Source organism: Copadichromis virginalis, linkage group LG19, assembly GCF_057382275.1.
Source record: "Copadichromis virginalis isolate Kocher_CV1m ecotype Utaka linkage group LG19, C_Virginalis_male_GT1.1, whole genome shotgun sequence".
Taxonomy (NCBI): domain Eukaryota; kingdom Metazoa; phylum Chordata; class Actinopteri; order Cichliformes; family Cichlidae; genus Copadichromis; species Copadichromis virginalis.
In genome coordinates, this window is record NC_140636.1 from 12,765,272 (window position 1) to 12,785,484 (window position 20,213).

The 20,213-nt window shown below is 46.7% G+C and overlaps 1 protein-coding gene and 1 pseudogene across 3 annotated transcripts; both read right to left on the minus strand.

Moving 5' to 3' along the window:
- Window positions 1-1,958: 1,958 nt before the first annotated feature.
- Window positions 1,959-19,867, minus strand: tecpr2 (tectonin beta-propeller repeat containing 2). 3 transcript variants are annotated; one of them, XM_085441336.1, is made up of 27 exons: window positions 19,680-19,867; window positions 18,652-18,760; window positions 18,433-18,573; window positions 17,806-17,934; window positions 17,574-17,705; window positions 17,341-17,498; window positions 16,678-16,831; window positions 16,427-16,579; window positions 11,965-12,097; window positions 11,610-11,836; window positions 11,287-11,506; window positions 10,895-11,141; window positions 10,623-10,818; window positions 10,122-10,349; window positions 9,976-10,043; window positions 9,792-9,907; window positions 9,513-9,686; window positions 8,615-8,795; window positions 7,072-7,213; window positions 6,732-6,957; window positions 6,574-6,663; window positions 6,402-6,499; window positions 6,190-6,325; window positions 3,870-4,018; window positions 3,084-3,225; window positions 2,853-3,002; window positions 1,959-2,769 (listed from the first exon to the last, which is right to left on the minus strand). In XM_085441336.1, the coding sequence occupies exons 2-27, from the start codon at window positions 18,730-18,732 to the stop codon at window positions 2,618-2,620; spliced, it is 4,023 nt and encodes a 1,340-aa protein (XP_085297462.1). In that variant the 5' UTR covers window positions 18,733-18,760; window positions 19,680-19,867; the 3' UTR covers window positions 1,959-2,617. The 3 variants fall into 3 exon arrangements, with proteins under 3 accessions (XP_085297462.1, XP_085297463.1, XP_085297465.1); XM_085441337.1 differs by lacking the exon at window positions 19,680-19,867 and adding an exon at window positions 19,582-19,628; XM_085441339.1 differs by lacking the exons at window positions 1,959-2,769; window positions 2,853-3,002 and having other exon boundaries at window positions 3,131-3,225; window positions 3,853-4,018.
- On the minus strand, window positions 12,104-16,411 carry LOC146685672 (uncharacterized; annotated as a pseudogene).
- Window positions 19,868-20,213: the final 346 nt, after the last annotated feature.

The following is a 20,213-nucleotide window of genomic DNA, read 5'->3' on the forward strand; positions in this document are numbered from 1 at the left end:
GTTAGGGTTGGATATAAAATCTGATAATATCAGATATAATCTGATCAAACATTTATCCTAAACAACCTGAGGTGAGATAGTTGACCCGTTTCCCCTCAGAAAACTCAGAAGTCCTGTGGACTCACCTGCACCTCACTCCTTTTATTCTTCTTTCCCTTTTAAATAACTTTCTCGTGTCCTCAGGTTTTATTGAAGTGTCAGTCAATCAACGACTGTGCTCAGGTGTGATGAAGATCTTTTTGCTTTTAACTCCGTATGAGTATTGATCATCTGCAGCATCTGACTTCAGTACTTGAAGTTTCTGATTGTAGTCTACTGACCAATCAGGAGTAAAGGAGCAGTGGATCCAGAATATGGAGGAGGGTTGTGACGAATCACAGAGACTCTCAGACATCATGTGACACTGTCAAATAATTAAAACCTTCCTTCTATTTCACATCACCTGACACACACACGCCATATCTTTTATTACTCATAAAACATTTATCGCTCATTTGTCATGGCTGACTTCTCATCAGAAGGTTGGCGCTTTGATCCCTGGCTGCTCCGACCTGCATACCTGAGCAAGACACTGAATCCCAAGTTGCACCTGATAGGTATGCATGCAATGTCTAAATGAGGCGTGTTGTGCAGTTCCATGTACCATGTTGGCAGATCCAGAAGTATGTGGACGCATTCATTTTTATAGTATAGACCAGGGGTGGCAACCTGTCTGATGATGAGTGCCATCTAAAATTTCCTCAGATGTCAGTGTGCCATATGATTGCATTAGCAATAAATTTAATAACGCTCTATATTAACAGTTACACACTATATAGAACCACTTTATAGAATTATATTTGTTCACAGATGTTTGCAGCTATCAGCGAATAGTTATCAGCTATTTTGAAACAGAAAAAAGACTTTTTATCCATAACAAGAACTCCATAACTGTACAACAGAAAATACAAATGCTATTTATGGTCTCCTCACAACACTGATAAGAAAAATAAACTAAGCCAATATGGCATGTTTGTTAATACAGAGACATACATGTTAATGTGATCTCTGGTCTCCCACTCAGAGACACAGGTCTCCCAGTGTCCAGCATTCAGACGGCTACCTGAGGACTCATGTGAGGGAAAATCTGCTCACACAGATATGTAGAGCCAAATACTGTCAATAAGGCCTCTGCAATGTTCTGAAGACAGTTAAACTTGTCAGGTAGTGATGTCCAGCAGGTGAACATGCAAGCTCCATGAACACGCACAGCTGTGGATTCCTGCTGCGTTTGTAGTTCTGCAAACTTTTACCCCCACAGAGTCGAGCTTTTCAGTTCAATCAGCTGCATTTCGATGTCCTCTGTGTCCAACCAGTTAATGTAAGACAAATCCAGCTGGTTTGATCAGAAAAGAAAACATTGGTCCATACACCTGAAAAGTCCCAAAAACACATTGTGAATTCTGTCTCGAGTCTACGGATGTATCCGTGTATTTCTTGCGGTGCTGATGCTGAGAGGACAGCTCCTGAAGCTTTTGAAGTGTTGGGATATGGAAATTTCAACATCGCTTGAAAAAAACTGCCAGCTAGCAACGTCCCTCTCACCAGTAGGCTAAGTTACTTTTAGCCAATTACAAGTTGAATCTGGTAGTTGGGGTTAAGTAAGATACCATCAGTAAGAAGCGGCAAAACTAATATGTCTACGCGAGTTAATCTGCAATGTGTACCACCGGCCCAGCTATTTATTTTTTAATGCACCTTCTCAGATTAATTCACTGCGTGTCGTGCCATCAGCTAACCCTTAGCGTGCCAGCTGTGGCACACATGCCCAGGGTTGCCGACCCCTGGCTTAGACTGTTTGTTGGAGAGTTTGCTGGTTTGTTGATCATAGCTGAAACATGAAGGCAGAAAACATCTATTCATTTTTCCTTGAAATTCTGTCAATCCAATCAATAACCATTGAATAAGCTGACGCTGCATCAGTGTTTAAATGTGTTTATTAAGTTAATGGATGAAACACAACAGGTGAGTTTACACTGACTCTGTCCAATCAGTCTACACAGGATGACATCACAGCTGCTTAAGATCCCATGGCAACACTGTCAGAGACAATCAGGCGGTGCTTAAAGGTCCACTAGACACCTGGGCCAACACCAGAACTACACTGCTGTCCATTAGAGTCCCGATTTCTGTTTTTGATTCAGTCTCCGGAGGATTTTTACATGTTTTCATGCTGCTGTGTTAGTGGGCGGAGCTTCTGTCTATACCATGGTAACTACGACTTTTAATGAGCCTTAGAGGAAGAAAATGGAGCCGCTTCAAGTCAGTGACACATCCCTTTAACATCTCTATTTACAATGACCCCGTTAGAATAAGTTAAAAAAAGAACCAAGTAGAATAGATCCAATCAGGACTGATCTCAGGGGGCACCCCGCCCCTCCCTTCTGCAATTAAAGTGCTTCCTGTTAAAACCTAAATAAAACATTCACTTCATTTCCCAGCAACGACCTGGCCTACCTGAGTGGCAGCCATCACAGGAAGCCCAGATGTGATGTCACATCCTGTCTGTCCCTAAGGAAGAGGAAGTGCTGTCACTGATGTGTCACAGCACTGTCAGGCGACGCTGTGATGTCACAGGTTAGATGAGCTCCCATTCATCATCAACATCATCCCCTCCAAGAGCGGGGCTTGAGGGGGGGGGTCTGAGGGTCGTCTGTGGGAGGAGTTTCGTCAGCCGATGGGACAATCCGCCAAGTTGAGTCACTGCCCACAACTCATCCTCTGGAGTGACTGCAGAGAGGGAGAAACACACCTGAGACACAGCTGTGTCAAGTATCGGTGCACCAGTATAAAACAGAATAAACCAGTCTTACCGGTGAACCAGCTGGCATTCCCAGGGATCTTCTTCCAGTAATCTCCGGCTGGGTTTCGTTCAGAGACGCCGTAGCGGCGAGCCAGATCTCCGTTTACGCAACGAACCCACGCAGTCCGACAGCTGAGGACTAGCTGACTCACAGCCAGACCTACACACACACACACACACAGTGAGACACACTCACAGACAGACAGGTGTAGGCGGGTGATGACGTCACACAGGTGAGTACCTGGAACCAGCTCCCACTCTGTCCCAACGGGCATCTCGTCGCTGAGCCCGGTCCTGACGAAAACGCTTCCTCTGTTGTCGAGCGCCCAGAGGAGCCTGTCATTAGGACTCGTCTGAATGCTCATCAGCTGCACTCCGATCGGCTGCAAAGACAAGACATCACAGTCACCTGGACAAGTGTCACTGCTTCTGAGGCTTTACCTTCAGGAAACAGGAAGTTAATAAAGGGAAAATTACAGGTGGAGAGAACGAGGCGTGAGAGAGGTTTAAACGAATGGTAAATGGACTTCTTACATAGAGTCGAAGGAGCTTTGAAAGAAAAGTGTCTGGATTTCTTCAAGTTTCTTGAAGACGTTTCATCCGAGAAGCTTCTTGACTACTGAGAGCAACTGGTGCAGTCCAGATGCTAAGCCCTATGGGAGTGTCCCCCCCCAAAAGGGTCATGGACCAACTATTGATCCTCTACCTAATCACACGAGCCAAGCTGTCAAAACAGGTGTGGGTCACAATCAGCCATGGTTTCTGGTGAACCACTGTGAGACCTAGCCCCACCCTATCATGTGACTAACTGAGGTCAAATGAATGAAATACAGACATTTGTCTTTCTGAGCTCCATAGACTACGATGACCTGGGCGACTGAGAACCTGCACAGACTTCTTATGAAGAGCTTTTCTACTCTACACACTTTATACGACTCGGCTCATATTGATACAAGCACTTAGTATTCAAAGCACCTGAAAATGACCCTGCTGAAGTTAGGCGGGTTTACCTGTGGGTCGATGTTACCTGTACAGGTGGTTCGATCTGGATCCAGGCCGGTAGCATCATGCTGGGATTGAGCGGCTGCGTCCCGACTCTGAAGTAAACGACTCCTCGGCTGTCCACGGCCCAGACGTTCTGACTGCCACAGCTCACGCTCACCAGACGCACACTTCCTGTAACACACAGGTAACGTCTTACCTGAGCTCATCGTGACAAAGGGAAACATTGAAACCTTCTCCTGGACTCATATGAAAAACAGAGCAGTTTGGTCTGAGCCTGACCAAGGAGCACAGATTAAACACGACCTGAAAACCCTTTTTATTTTTCAAAGTAACAGCAGAACATTTTGATCCTTTCTTGGGGTCGGGGGGGCACCGTGGACAGGTCGCCAGGCTGTTGTCTGTTGACAGATAACCATTCACACTTACACCCATGGGCAATTTAGTGTTACCACTTAACCTAGCCCCACTAACTGCGTGTTCTTGGACTGTGGGAGGAAGCCGGGGTACCCGGAAAGAACCCACACAAACACAGGGAGAACATGCAAACTGCACACAGAAAGCCGGGTGGTGGAATTGAACTCGGGACCTTGCTGTGAGGCAGCAGTGCTAACCACTGGAAACCTGACCAGACACGGGAAGGCTTGACAAACTGATAGTTCAGTTAAATCACTCATTTGTGATCTCACACACACACACACACACACACACACACACACACACACACACACACACACACACACACGAGTTTATCATTTTTTAATAAAGAAAGAACATGTCACACACTTTGTGTTGTCACATCATGTGTTCTTTGTAAATAAGATTCTCATTGGATCTGTGTGAGCTGGTGGGAGGAGCTAAAAGACTTTCTCCCAACTTCAAAACAAACAGCGTCTGAAGTCGCTGTGTTTTTCTCTGCGTGAAACTGAAATGTTACAAGAGACCGCTGACTCCAGAGAGGACGCCAGTCATGTGACCTGAGATAGTGAGAAGGTCAGTGGGCTAAAAACAGACCGGACATCTGAGACAGGTCACAGTGTGACGCACACTCACAGACACACACACTGACCTATGAAGTGCCGCCCTGTTACACAAGTTCCAACTGTCAGTGTGACACAGAAACACAGCTGCTGTGTGTGTGTGTGTGTGTGTGTGTGTGTGTGTGTGTGTGTGTGTGTGTGTGTGTGTGTGTATGTGTGCGTGTTTCTTGCTGATCTCTTTCACAGCAGTTTTTAGAATCACGTTAATGTTCACTCATTTGTCACAAATAAAGTTTCCTTGTTGAGAAGAAATGCAAAAATCATGAAACAAAAACGTGAATAAAAGGAACAGGAAGTGTGTCGCTGCTTCCTGTTTTTAGGTTTGTTATATAATAGAGGCTGCATCTCTTGCGGACCCGTCCTTCACATTCTACGTGGGCCAGGTCCTCAGAAGGTCGGGTAGGCCGGAAGTAAACGGCTGTGAAATTGGACGGTGTAGGTTTCAGATTAGCGTCACCGCTGTCTCGGTGGAATTTAATAAACTCGGCCGTCTGCTCCTTGCTGTCTAAAATATAACAGGACACTGGAGTAAACTCGACCGTCTCACACTTCTGATTAATCAGTTTTCTGTTTGATGTTTATTCAGCTGTGTGAAAACTAGAACTATAATCTCAGCCAAACCGATTTACTCAGGAACGAATAAAACACTGAAAAAAGCCAAACAATAACATTTTTAAGTTATCTAAGTGACTCATGTTTAACCTGAGTAGTGAAAGTGCGCGGGGGTTTGAAAACGATGTGCGGGGAGTTTGCTGTTATCGCCCTGGCTAGCTGTCGAGCTGGTGGGTAACAGACGTCTCCGAAAACGTCGGAGCACTTTTGCAAATACGTGATGTCTTGATAAACCGAGCAGATATTTGAATTTTACACAGCTACATTGTGAAAATATCTTAAAAGTTTATTTTGTGACCCAATAAGAGTAATAAGAGTAATATTACAACGCCTGCCATTGTTGAAAACTGGAACTGGCTGGGCCACGCTATGAATTCTGGGATATGGTGGGCAACGAAGGACACGCCCGACCCATCTTTCAAATCTGGGGAAAAGGAGGACGCATTTGTCGGCCGGATTCGGAGGAGTCTACGAGTTGAGACAGCCTTCGTCGCGTCGCTGTGACGTAATCGGTCTACAAATGCGGCCTCAGGAGGATGCAGCCCCTGAATTTGGACACCCCCGCTGACACATTTTGTTTGTTTTAAATTACAGCTTGGCAGTCACAACTCATCAGCCAATGAGTTTTGAGCTTTGATCTGATGGGCTCGCCCACTCGCACACAGAAGTATCAGAGTGAGTTCAGGTACGCACCGAGTTGGCTCAGGTCCAGGGGGGTCCAATGCAGTCCGACAGGGCAGGACGGGGACAGAGTCCGAATGCTGACCCGGCCGTGCGTGTCCAGCCCCCACAGAGCGTCCCGGCAGGCGGACAGGTGAGTCAGCTCCACCTGAGCGCACACAGCATGCCATGAGATGAAGACACAGGTAACCCTTAAGACACAGACAAGTGGCAGGTGTGTTTACCTCAGGTGGTAAAAGGACTGATGAGGGGCGGAGCTCTCCATCCTGATCCCAAACGCAGAACAAGTCCTTCCTGCTCTGAGCCAGCCACAGGAAGGTACCTGAAAATCAGGTGACACGGGGTAGGGTTATGCTTGGTACAGGGCTCAGGTATGGGTGTGTCCAGCTGTGTTACCTTCTCTGTGAGGCACCGCTGAAGATGTGATGAAGGTCCACCTGGTGGCAGAGACGGTTCCTCTGGGAACTACGTTCTGCCAGAAAGTTCCTGAGACGAAAAGACAAATCAGCCTAGAGCCAGCTAGAGCTTACTGGACTCTATTGGACTTTACTAACCCACGAGGCTGCCACGTGCTAGGTGAAGCTGGTTCTGGCCCGAGGCCACCCAGACTCCGCTGGCATTGGCGCTGACCAGGCTTGGCTGGCACTGGGAGTACTGTGACAGGAAGGCCACAACGCGCTCCATGGGTGCTCTGGTTACCGTGGCAACACTCTGCGTGGCCTGCAGCAGGGTCTGGAACAGACTGCCCTGATCGAAGACCACGTAGTCCGAGATGCTGATCTGAAGGAGAGACACGGGCTGAACCAGAATGCCTCCAACAGAGACCCTAATGATGGAAACCTCTTTGGCTGTCATCGTTAACATACAGTCTGTCGTACAGACGCTAAGGCTCACCTGCCACCAGTGATCATCCTCGCCCTGCGGTCTGGACGAACACACGCCAGTCCGAAACCACAGGCTGCCGCTGGCATCCAGAGCCCATGCCGTCCCACCGTCTCCCAGGGCAACGCACATCAGCTCCAGACCCTGAGCCTCACTGTGACACACACACATACACAGGTGGTGAGGAGTGTACCTGATGGTGTGTACCTGTGTTGCTAGTTCACACCGCTTCCAGAAAGACAGTGTTTCTCCCACACCAGCTTCTCTTCACCGGGTCCAAAAATAGATTCAAAATCCTTCTCACATCCAACAGCTCTGTCAGAGGTCTCTTCCTGTTAAATGGGAGTTCTTCCTCTCCGCTGTCACCGAGTGCTGCTCGTAGGCATTGATTGTTGCTCTGTTTCTTCTCTAATATTTTAGTGTGGACTGTGTAAAGTGCCTCAAGTTGACTGCTGTCACCTGATGCAAATGTCATAGTATTACTGAAGTATAGTAGTAGTATAATAGTATTACAGTAGTAGTAGTAGTAGTAGTACAAGATTAAGTAGTTCAATTCCTTGTAATCGTTAGTCAGCTTGCCTGTTGATCAGGGTATCAGCTCGTGTACTACAATCAGCTGGTTTGAGTTCTCGGAGGAGGAAAATAGCGGGGAGTGTCCCCCGCGGATATGGACATAACTCTTGTTTTTATTGCACAAAAGGATGAGATGGCAATGGTAAAATGGAAATCTGTATCCAAGACTGAAGCACCTGTGTAATGCTGCTAACACAACTGCATAGACAGCATGCTAACACTAAGTTAGCGTCACTTTGGGTTCTTGGCTAAGCCTGAGTAACAGCTGACCCCAGCCACGCACTGTGAGCTGCGGTGAAGCCAGCTGTTGCTGAACTTCATCAGGTAACAAACGGTCAGGCTGCAGCCTCGTTTTTTTCCAATTTGTATATTTATAAAACTCCAAACAACAGTTGCCTCAACTCACTTTATATTGTCAGGTAAAGAGCCTACATGAATCATTTTCACGTGTCTTTGTGCTGTCAGCTTTGTGTTCATACCCAAATACTAAGAGAAACGTGTGTGTCCTCATTAGGACAGATATTTGTGTTGGTGTGTGGGGCTGTAGCTGGAAGTTTATATTGTCTCATAATTACTGTTTAACAATGTGTTTCAGGTTGTTTTACAGAGAAATGCCAAAGCAATGTAACGAATAGTGTAAAGAATGATTTCCTCTTGGAAGTAATTAAGTAACATACTGCATTACTTTGAAAAATGACTTTTTTGAGTAATGACCCCAACGCTGATCACAACAAAGAGCGGAAACACCTCCGACAAACATTTGACAGCATGACATTAATATGCATTAATGTCATGTTTTTGATATGCTGCTTGAGATGGTGATGAGTGTCAAATTGGAGCCAATGACAGTCGATGAAATTGATAATGCAACCAGAATTCCCATCTCTATGCATGATTATGTTATACTTTCTACCCTTGCTGCAGTAATAGAGTAGTATTACAGTAGTACTGCAGACCTATGATAGTATTACGGCAACAGTACCTGATGGTGTCGTATTTCCAGCCCTCACCCTCACTGCAGTAGCTGTTCAGGCCTTCTCGGTAGAATAAAGCTTGGTGCTCGCTCAGGGCCCACACCACACCTGCCCGCACACACACCTGGCTGAACACGCAGGGGGTCTCCACCTTGATGGAGCGAGCGCAGGGCCGCTCCACGCTCAGACCTGAGACACACAGTGTAAGAGTTTCATTACAGAGCTTATCTGACGTAAAGGGTCAGCCTGGTTTAAGCTCTCGGGCTTTTTGGTTAAGAGCAGCCTGATCTGTGGCTTTTCGTTGGTTCGGTTTTATGACCGATGGTCATGGGGTCGAGCAGATCGATCATGTGTGGTGGAGAGGAGGAGCTCTGACCTTACTGATGTTCAGCAGTCACAGTGAGCAGAGCTCTCCTCAGAACCTGTTTTATTGATCTGGGTTTGATTTTGTTTAATCTTAGTCTCTCCTGACAGCAGAGCTGGAGGCAGGTGAAACCTCTATGGCAAGGCGCACTCTGCTGGTCACACACTTTATAGCCGTATGTGTTTACATAAAGTTATGGATGTTGGAAAAAAAAAAAGAAGAAAGAGAGAATCACGTTTTTCCTCTCAGTGAGTTTAGAACTTCCTGCAATCAGAGGAGGTGAGAACACCTGCTCAGGCACTCAGGTGACTGATGACGTTGCAAGTGGAATAATATTTGTGTCTCAACTGCTTTGTTTTAAAAAAAAAAAAAAAAAAGTTTGCAGCGACATCATGAAGACTAATCCACCAACACAGACCTCTGAAGGATCAGCTGACAGGAAGCTCACACGTTAGACAGGAAATGCTTCAGCTGTAGTTCTGTAAAAACAAAGAGTTTACTGTGACATTCAGGCAGAGCCATTTGTACAGGTGCATAGTTACCTGTCTGCAGGAAGAGATCCCCATTGGTCCTGACGATCCAGGCAGAGTCATCACTCAAAGCGATGAATGCCGCCTGCTCCACAGCTTTGTACCAGTGACGTTTTCCTTTCGCCGAAAACTTAGCACACGCGAACGCCGTCAGGCTCTTCTGCTCCACCTTCCACAACAGGTTACCTGCAGGGTTAGACCGGTCATATGGAAATAATTCACCTACACAGGAAACAGTATATTCACTATAAAACAACAATGACATCAGCAAGTAAAGACATTATCGCTTACCTGAAGGCGATAATGCCATCTGGTGGACGTTATCCTCAAAGCGCTGCCAAGTGAGTCCAGTTTCAGGCAGAGGGCTGCAGAACAGCCCACCTTTAAAGTCCAGACACCACACATACCTGAAAAGGAACACCTGTCACACATCTGCACTCACCTACTCATCACCTGAGGGATCAAGAGAGCCTACCTGTCCGTCACCTGCAGGCTCAGTATCCCACATCCTGGTCCTGAGTACCCCATCCAGCTTTCCGCCAACTAAAAGACACATTCGTAGGAGACATGAAGGATTCTCTGCACAGGTGTAAGTCTCACCTAGTCAGGTTTCTGTCTAACCTGGTCGGGTTTGAGCCGGTCTCTCTCCTGGCCATCCTGGTCTTGCGAATTCTCCGTTGGATTGGTCAGGCAGGTGAGGGTGTCCACAGCATTACCAGCAGGGGGGAGCATGTGGCTGTAAATGTCATCGTCTTCATCGCTGGACAAACTGGGCTTCCTGTCCAAATTGGACACGGTAGAGTGGAACATTTGGTCTGCCATACCAGCAGAGGCTGCCAGGACATCGTCCTAAATGCACAGGGGGAAAATTAACTTCACCTGTGCTAAACACGCAGATCCACAGACGAGTTTCAGGCTCAAACCCTGACCTGTTAAGACTTTATTGATACTGATACCATTACTAATAGAAACTCTTACTGATACATCTTGCCAAAACACAGGGGATGACTGAGCAGGTGTGATCCCTGGAAATGTAGGTGGGCCTCAGCTGTAACAGCAGCTGTATTTACACACAAGTCACATGTTCATGAATGTTTGTCAGAACCTTCAGCTTAGACACACCTCCTCCTCCGGCCCAATCAGAGGGCTAAGAAACTCGTCAGCCTCCACCGGCTGACGATCTGGCAACTCCTCTGCTTCCTCAGTGTTCTGCATGTAGGAGAAGGTGCACTCCAGCAGCAGATCCACATCAGGTGTTGGGGGTACGACCTCAGCACCAGGGTTCGGGTGGTTCTCCAGGCCTGGGAGGAGCAGGGAGCTGAACAGGAGGAAGAGAAAATCCGGTCAGCAGGTGGTGCAGATCAGACAGAACAACACCATCTTCAGATATTCACCCAGTCTGGTGGGAAGAAGCCTCCACCTCCTCTTCTTCCTTCATGCCTCTCTCTGAGACTCTCGTCTCCCAGGGGCCCTGATTTGGGTGGTGTTCTGGAGAGTTCTCGTTCTGAAAATCCACTCCAACGAGGGAGGCCCGGTCGCTCAGAGGAGTTCCACTTCCTCCGTCACTGACACTCCCGTCCTGAACTACAAACATGGAGTCTGAACAGCTGCTCTCAGAGAGGCGGGTCGCACCACCGCTGTCTGAGGAGAGAGAGACAGGTCAGAATCACACACTCACCTGTCTGTCTGATCTCCTGTTTAAACTGTTGCTCTGTGTACTCGTCACAGAGTCACATTGGTCATAAAGTGGTAAAACGCTTTACAGAGTGGGAGGAGTCACACTTGCCTTGTCGTCGCCTCTTTTTCTTCTTCACTCTGATGGGCTTTACCACCAGCTCCTGTTGCATCTGCTCCTGACCCAGGGGGGTGCTGTAACGTCTGGATGTCAGCTCGCAAGAACCACTCGCTGGAGCGTTTCCATGGAGACTGTCCCATGAAGTGACGGAACTGCTGCGGCTTCGAGAGCTACTTGCGAACAAACCGGACAGCTGGCCAAGCTCAGTCACCTGGAATCACAACCAAACACACCTGGTTACCCTAACAGAAAGGACAGGTATGGTTACTGCAGGCTGTCCCAGGAATCCAGGTAAACCACAGCAGCAGCCATACCCCCAGTTGCTGCTCCTCCTCTGCCTCCTCCACTTCCTCCACTCCTCCCTCCTCTTCTTCCTCTGCTTTCTCCTGTCCACCCTCCCCTCCTTCGCCATCCTCTCTTCCCCCTCCCTCTGTAATGATGGCCATGGTTCTGATTGGCTGAGCAATTTCCACTGATCCGACTGATCGGAGGATGGTGGGTGTGGTCAAGGGTGAGGACAGACAGACAGAGAGGTCCAACACTGACAGACAGAATGAGGGTATGTGAAAAAGAGAATTGGTGAGATTATACTGGCAATGGGCTTTTATTAGTAGTAGTGGCAGTATTATGCTCCTGTGATATTATACTGGTAGTGCTGGAGTTGCTCACAGTTGGAGGCAAGACCCTCGGGGCTATTGGACAGGCGGATGATGTCACGATCTCCTTTCAGGACGAAGATCTCGTTGTCACAGCAGGAGACAGACACGATGTCTCCGCTGCTCTCCAAAGCTCCAATGATCACCTTAAGAACACAGATCAGTTAGAAATTTAAACAACATTCACAGAACGCTCAGAAGATTCAGATTTATGCAAAATTAATCCAAAACACAAAGCAGTTCAGAAATATGGGAAATGTTATTAAGATGCTACTTTTTAAGATGGATGTTGTCTAAGGAGCTTGCAAAGAAAAGCGTCTGGACTTCTTTAAGTTGCTTGAAGGCATTTCACCTCTCATCTGAGAAGCTTCTTCTAGAATCAAATGGTGGAGAGTCCCAGATTTAAACCTAGTGGGAGTTTCCCCCCACAGAGGGACAAAAGGACCCCCTGATGATCCTCTACCTCTGTTCAAAGATGGTCGCTCACAGTGGACATAGATGGCTTCTTTCACTCCTCTTTCAAACCATCTGTCCTCTCTGTCCAAAATGTGAACATTGGCATCCTCGAAAGAGTGACCTTTGACCTTTAGATGCAGATGGACTGCTGAGTCTTGTCCCATGGAGGTGGCTCTTCTATGTTGTGCCATGTGCTTGTGAAGTGGCTGTTTGGTCTCTCCAATGTAGAGGTCTGAGCATTCCTCGCTGCACTGTACAGCATACACCACATTGTTAAGTTTGTGTTTTAGCGTTTTGTCTTCGTGATGAACCAGTTTGTCTCCGAGTGTGTTGCTGGGATGTTGTGCTTTGAGAAGATGCTCCTGAGTTTTCCCGATACACCGGCTGCAATATTTTTATGTTTGTCTTTCTTATCCTCCCTCGCTGGTGTCTGGTCTTCTTTTCTGTGCCTCTTTGCTGACTTTAAGAACGCCCATTTAGGATAGCCGCACGTTTTGAGTGCTTCCTTTACATGTGTGTGTTCCTTCTTTTTAACATGTTCTGCCCGGTGGTGTAGGGTCCTGATTACTCCAAGTTTGTGTTCCAGAGGGTGATGGGAGTCAAAGAGGAGGTACTGGTCCGTGTGTGTGGGCTTCCCGTAAACTTCGCTGTTGAGGTTGCCGTTCTCTTCAATGTGCACAGCGCAGTCCAGGAAAGGCAAACAGTTGTCCTTTGTGTCTTCCCTGGTGAACTTGATGTTTTTATCCACAGCGTTAATGTGCGCAGTGAAGGATTCCACTTCTTGTGTCTTGATTTTGACCCAGGTGTCGTCCACATATCTGTACCAGTGGCTGGGTACACTCCCTTTGAAAGAGCCAAGAGCCTTCCTTTCCACTTCCTCCATGTAAAGGTTGGCTACAATAGGTGACACGGGGGAGCCCATGGCACAGCCATGTTTTTGTCTGTAGAAGCCTTCGTTGTACTTGAAATATGTAGTGGTGAGGCAGAGGTCTAACAGTGTGCAGATCTGATCGGGTGTGAAGTTGGTCCTGTCCTCCAAGGAGCTGTCTTCTTGTAGTTGTTTTCTGACAGTCTCCACGGCCTCCGTGGTGGGTATGCAAGTGAAGAGAGAGACTACATCAAAGGACACCATGGTTTCATCTGGATCCAGGGTAAGTTTCTGGACCTTGTCGGTGAAGTCGGTGGAGTTCTTGATGTGGTGTGGGGTGTTCCCCACGAGAGGAGCAAGGATGGTAGCAAGGTGTTTAGCAATGTTGTAAGTGGCTGAGTTTATGCTGCTCATGGGTCTGAGTGGGACAGCTTCCTTGTGGATTTTAGGAAGTCCATAGATGCAGGGTATGGCATCCCCTGGGTAAAGGCGGTGATATGTAAGGCGGTCAGTGATTTTGTCCTTTTCAAAGTCCTGAAGGCAAGCTATAACTTTCTTTTTGTAGCTGCTTGTGGGGTCTCGCTTTAAGGCTTCGTAGGTGTTGTTGTCACTGAGGAGAGTAGTGATCTTTGTATGGTAATCTGTAGTGTTTAGGACCACGGTGCACCTTCCCTTATCAGCTGGTAATATAGTGATGTTGTGGTCTTTGCTCAGGGAACTGACGGCCTTCTTTTCTTGTATTGTGAGGTTGTATTGTTGGACGGAGGGACTTTGACACTGGACTTTCATCCTGATTTGCTCTGCTTCTGTCTGTGATAATTTGTTAATCCGTATGGCAGTTTCTGTGGCTGTGATGAGGTCCACTATGGGCAGCTGTTGTGGAGAAATGGCAAAATTGAGTCCTTTGGCTAATACTTTCTTTTCAGGTTCAGTGAGATTACAGTCTGAAAAGTTCTTCACCCATTTTTCCTGACTGTCCTCAGGTGTGTGTTCTTCTCTGTGTTGTGTAGGTTCTGACTGAGGAGTGTATGTTTTAGAAAGCAAGGTGTGGAATTTCCTGCGTTGTCTCTCTTTTCTTTTAGAGAGTTGGGCCTGCTGAGCCTTGTCCACAAACTTGTAAACCTTTTCTAAAATACGAGAGGGTTTTCAGTTCCTGCAGAGTCTGGCTGATCTTGTTCTGGAGGTCATCTATAGTGAAATGGACCTGTCTTATCCTTTCACTTAGAAGTTGATTTTATTCTCCCCCTAAAAATCAACTATGTCCCCTGACCATGGATCCAAGGCGTAAACCCTTAGGAACAACTTTGTCTGCATCTTAGGTTGAAACGGAGATGGTTCCTATAATCCGCTAGTTTCCATGATTCCTTTTCATACTGCCGCACCAGTTGAAGGGTGTTCCTCACAAAATGTACGGCAATATGTGTTTGAAGGTTCTCAGTCATCCAGGTCATCGCAGTCTAAGCAGCTTGGAAAGAAAAGCGTCTGGACTCCTTTAAGTGGCTTGAAGACTTTTCACCTCTCATCCGAGAAGCTTCTTCAGTTACGTCACAGAGTATGGAGAGAGTTTACGAAAGAGAAGCAAATAAGAGTCGTCAGGTGCTCAAAATAAACCTTAGACTCAAACGTTAGAACAGGCTTTTCCCTGCAGCACGCCATGTAACAAATACTTACAAAGGAAATGGCGGCTGTTGTTAGGTTTTGTATTGTTGATTGTCATTTATGCTTAGAAATATTTACCCACATATGCTTAGAAGTGTATAATCATTTGTAGATTGAAAGAATGTCTCATCCTAGGAGGTCTGTAACGGCTCTGAGTAGCATGAAGGGGGAGTGCGTTCACTCCCTCTACAGAGTGTTCTGGCATAGATCACACACCTCCTAGGAGAGGTCGTATCTTCTCTTGCTGATATATGGTATAGCAAACACACGTATATCTGTTTAAGTATAAGAGCCTTTTGTTCAGATGGACCCGCTCCTGGCACCAGCGTTTGGGGAGTCTTCACAGGGTCACACCTTGACCTCACACACACACACACACACACACACACACACACAGTATTCTTTGTTCACATGTATACCTATGTAAGATGTCATATGTTAATGACCCTATGCATATTCATGTAACCACAATAAAAGGAGTGCTATGGGGAGCCTGGCTGAGAGTCTGACGGAGGTGGTGGAACAACACTCGGCTCCAGGCAGGACTCCCTCATGCATGAGTAACATGAAGAACTTTGCCTACTCGTGTCTTGCTTCGCTGTGTAATTATATTGTCCTCAACGTTCCAGCGGATACGTTCAAGCTACAAACCTATCAGCTGTTACAACTTATATCTAAAAATATATCGTTTCATGCCGAAATTCACTGAATTTACAGAAAGTGCACCACTTTGCGATATATGTCTCATATGGGGATATGAGATTTTGGTCATATCGCACAGCCCCAGTGCTGCATATGGTCATTACATCTTATCTCTGTCACTTTCCAGTGCAGTCAAAGCCTTTGCAATTTCAACAGTGATATTGATATTATTGAACTTTGTTCTAAAGTTTGACCGCACAGTGCCTTTGTTTGTGCTAGCCATGTTAGTATTTGGGCTACTTTGTGGACAAGTAAAACTTTGGCTCTGTGTTAGTGCCGAAGGTGTTGACATACCAGTATTGTGTCCTTATTAAGAGATGGAGCTGCTTTGAAAAAAGAAGCACGCGGTTTTCAGAACTTGTCTGTTAAGCTGCTATATTGGTCATGTGACGCCCACAATTCCAGAGTACACATTTGACGTGAAGTAAAAGAAGACTGTTTGTAAACCGTGTGGAGCAACCGTCGCCGGTAAAAACACAACACACTTTTACATTTTATATTTTGGTCAGATTACTTAACCTCCAGTCTACGATAACCTTATGATATTTAGTCAGCTGAAAACAGACTAAAACGAAAAAAATGTAGATGCCTAAATTAAGACTGAAACTAAGTCCAAATTTATTGTGAAAATTAACACTGCCTCAAAAACCCTATCCCCCATATTTTTTCCCATACTGGCTTCTCTTTTACTTGCTCCCTGTTTGGTCCAGAATTTAATTTAAAAGCCTTAATGTCATGAATAATCATACCCCACATTATCCTAAAGATCACATCATTCAATCAGAAGTACCTGGTTCAGACAGTCCAGGACATAGATGCTGTACTCATTCCAACTGAGGATCCAGCCCTCTTTCAGGAAACAACTAAGCAGCCCGAGCTGGCGGTCTGCTGGACGGTACCCTCCGATCGGGTCAGGACGAGGAAACAACTCAAACTGAGGTATCTGAGTCAGGCAGGTGTACAGAAAACAGGTCTGTTACTAACACAGGTGTATCAATTTCAGTGTATATGTATAGGTATGTGTTGGTGTTCCCAGTGTACCTGTGAGTTAAAGAGGGGCTTGAGCAGCCGGGTGTCCTCCACCTGTCCTCTGATGTCAGACCTCCACAGTCTGAGTCCAGGTCGAGCAGCAAACACCTGAAGGTCACTCTGTTTACAGAGAGCAGGTAGGAAACAGGCTCCGAACCGTCCACTGCTGTAACAGCACACAAATTCCACAGTATCAGTACAGGTACAAGTGATGCTTCGGTGTACGAGTATCACCAGTGAGCACAGGTATAGATAATATAGACGAGTACCACTAAATCAGTAACCGGTAAAATTTTAGGGTCTTTACCTTACAACAGCGGTCCCCAAACTTTTTTGGGCCACAGACCGGTTTAATGTCAGACAATATTTTCACGGACCGGCCTTTAAGGTGTGGCAGACAAATATAAGAAAATAAAAGGACACGACCAAGACAAAAACTGTGGCATTTTGTAAATATAATAATAAACGCAAATTCACTGTGTAATTGTGTAATTTTATTAGCAGCATCCTCCTGAAATGCGGCAACAACACTGACACCCTCCTCTCTGCCACTTAATGCTCTCTGGTCGCTATGGCAACGGGTAAAAATTTATTTCAAAATACGACACACATCTGCAACAGGAGGTGAGATGAGGATGGGGTAAGGGGATGGGGATAGGTGGGGTCTGGGGTTACCTCTTGCGGGGCTTGGTGCCCAGCTGTAGCACTTCCTGTTTCTGTGTGCAGTATAGCAGGGATCTCTGCTGCGTTGATACCAGCAGCACCTGGTGACTATACTCCATCTGAACCACACCTGAGGACTCCTCCAGCAGCAACACAGGCTTACACACCCCCTGCACGGACGCACACACACGGCGTAAGGGCGGGTGTGTTACAATGGAAAGGACGGAGGCAGTGTGGGTATTTACCTGGTCCAGGTCCAGAGAGGTGAACACAACTCGTCCTTTATCGTCACCGGAGAAAAGCTTCATCCCGTTTGTGCTCCACGCCAACGCTGTGACAGTGCCTTTATGGAGGCCGACAACATCGAAACGCCGCAGCTGCACAGAGACAGACAGCTGTGTGTGTGTGTGTGTGTGACACGGGTGCACAGAGGCAGAGGGGGTAACAACAGCGTTCATTGTCAATCAATCTTCTTACCTGTTTGTTGCGACCAGGAAGCGGAGATACCAGCTGAAAGACTGCAACCCGTCCTGAAGAGGTTCCTACAGCAACCAGGTCATCAAAGCAGCTGAGCAGCTTCACAGCTGTGATTGCATCATACTTCCCCTGTTACACACACACACACAGGTCAAAAGCAGTCACCTGTTTCTCGGTCTTCCAGGTGTGAACTTGTTACCTGTCCTGTCTGTGGTGAACAAACATCTCACCATGCACTGCAACATGTTTTTATCATGTGATCTGTCTCGGTGCGTCTCACTCCTGTTCAAACCTTTTCAAGCTCTCACAGGTGGCTCCAGGAGAGTCTGAGGTTGAACCAAATGTAACCTGTAACACCTGAACCTGAATGCATCACTGGTCACATGACTGCAGGATATGATTGTCACCTGTCTGAGCACACCTGCATCAGTGTAAACGAGTTAATGAAAGTCTGAGCGCATCATGCAGATGCAAAAGTACCCGTTTAAAGAATCCAAATATAATTTCTGTCTTTATTTAACCTGCCAGCTATCTGACATCACCTGTGTGCCATTGCCTGTCTGACAGAAGTCCACATAAACCTCCCCAACACTTAGTATCTAAGTATTGTAGGAAAAGACCTCTCACCTCTAAGCTGTATTTGTTCAGGTGTGCGAGCCGGCGGCAGTACAGGTAGAGCATACCAATGCTGCTGCCCACAGCCAGGAAGTCACTGCTACTGTCCAAAGCTGTCAGGTAAACCAGGACTGACCTGAAGCCCCGCTGCACCTGCAGGGAAACAGGGGACCCCTCAGCTTCATCTCTGACACCATCATCATCATCATCCACACCTCGACAGGTACATACCTTGGCTGGGATGGCATTCAGCAGGTAGTAGAGTGGGCAGAACTCCCTCAGGACAGACTGCGGGGCCAGCTGAGCAGCCATGTTACTACCGAGGTGAACTCAGCTGATCCTAGCAAAAAACAACAACACAGAAATACACCTGAGGACAGGTGAAAAACCTGCTCATCACCTGCAGGAGCCTGGACCAAAGAGTTCAGTGAATATCTGTTTAGAACCTTCTGGCTGTTCTGGGAACGCCACTACCGTCAGGGTTTTAATCTTTAACCCTTCACCAGTCTGCGAGGGCGGCGCCCTGAAGCACCGATAGTACGGCAGCTCAGTGGATCAAACAGACACCGAATTAAAAAAAAACGCTAGCCAAGCTCAAACGGTGCTGCTGAACACTGATCTAATTTTCGCTGAGGCGGATTCACAGTAAAATCTCCGTTTGTTAAGTGGAGTTCGGCGTGGACGCCATGAAAGTCCCTATTCCCGATCAATTATCAATGAGCCTTTACGCCAAAAACATATTTGCGGTTCGACATCTGGCAGCTACACGCCGCGCAGACGCAATATAAAGGAGCCAGCGACGTCATTCTACTCTTCATTAAAATAACAATAAAGGTGAATCTGCAGTTTGAAAGCGACCAGCCTGAACAAACGTTGAAATTTAACCGGATTTAAAGCCTGTTCGGTGGAGCAGACTTGTGCCAAATAAAGCAGAACCGTTTGCTGGATGTTATGGAAAGTCTTGGTTTCCCTTAAGCTTCTGTTCTTGTGTTCCAAACTCAGCGGATCTTAAAAATGGCCGTTTACTGAACGGAGTTTGGTTTGACGCTGCAAAAGGCTGATGTTAGCTCGGTAAGCTTCTGTGGAAGGTGACAACTGAGAATAAATATCCCCAAAACGAAGTGAACAAACAAAGAAATAATTAAATAAACAAACAGTCACCGCGTTGTTTACACATAAGTGTCCGGGCTAGCATCAGTGTCGAACGCTGTTAGCACGCTGGCTAACACCGGCGCGTGAAGGAGATCGTGACATCTCACCGAAAGCTGCCCGCGAACGAGGCCGCGCAGATGTTGATCCAGGTGTTTTTGGTGCAGCTGGATGTTGGGGATCGGACAGGTGACATCGCCCTGCGTGACTGCTTCCACCGAGGCCATCCGCAAACTGCGCCACCTGCTGGTCACAAGCATCAAGAAGCTGCGGCTCCCCTCAGCTTCCGGTTTTTATTTTTATTTTAGGTGTTTGTTTATTCTGGGTAAAACTAAAACTCCACCGATAAAACTCCATCTCCCGCCTTATAATTAATAAATAAACATAAACATTCAGAATTTAATGACCGGAAACGGAAACTCGACGACAGCTGACTGGAAAACAAGGAAACTGGATCAGATTAACAAATATTTTTAACTGGAACAGACGAGTAAAACTGGTGAAAAATGAATGACTGGATTAATTTAACTTGATTTTGTGTATGTGTTTTCTGGAGATACATTTATAAAAGTAAATCAATATAAAGATGAAATTAGTGAAATATCCGGTATACAAAACTCTCTAATCAATCATAATGTGCTGTT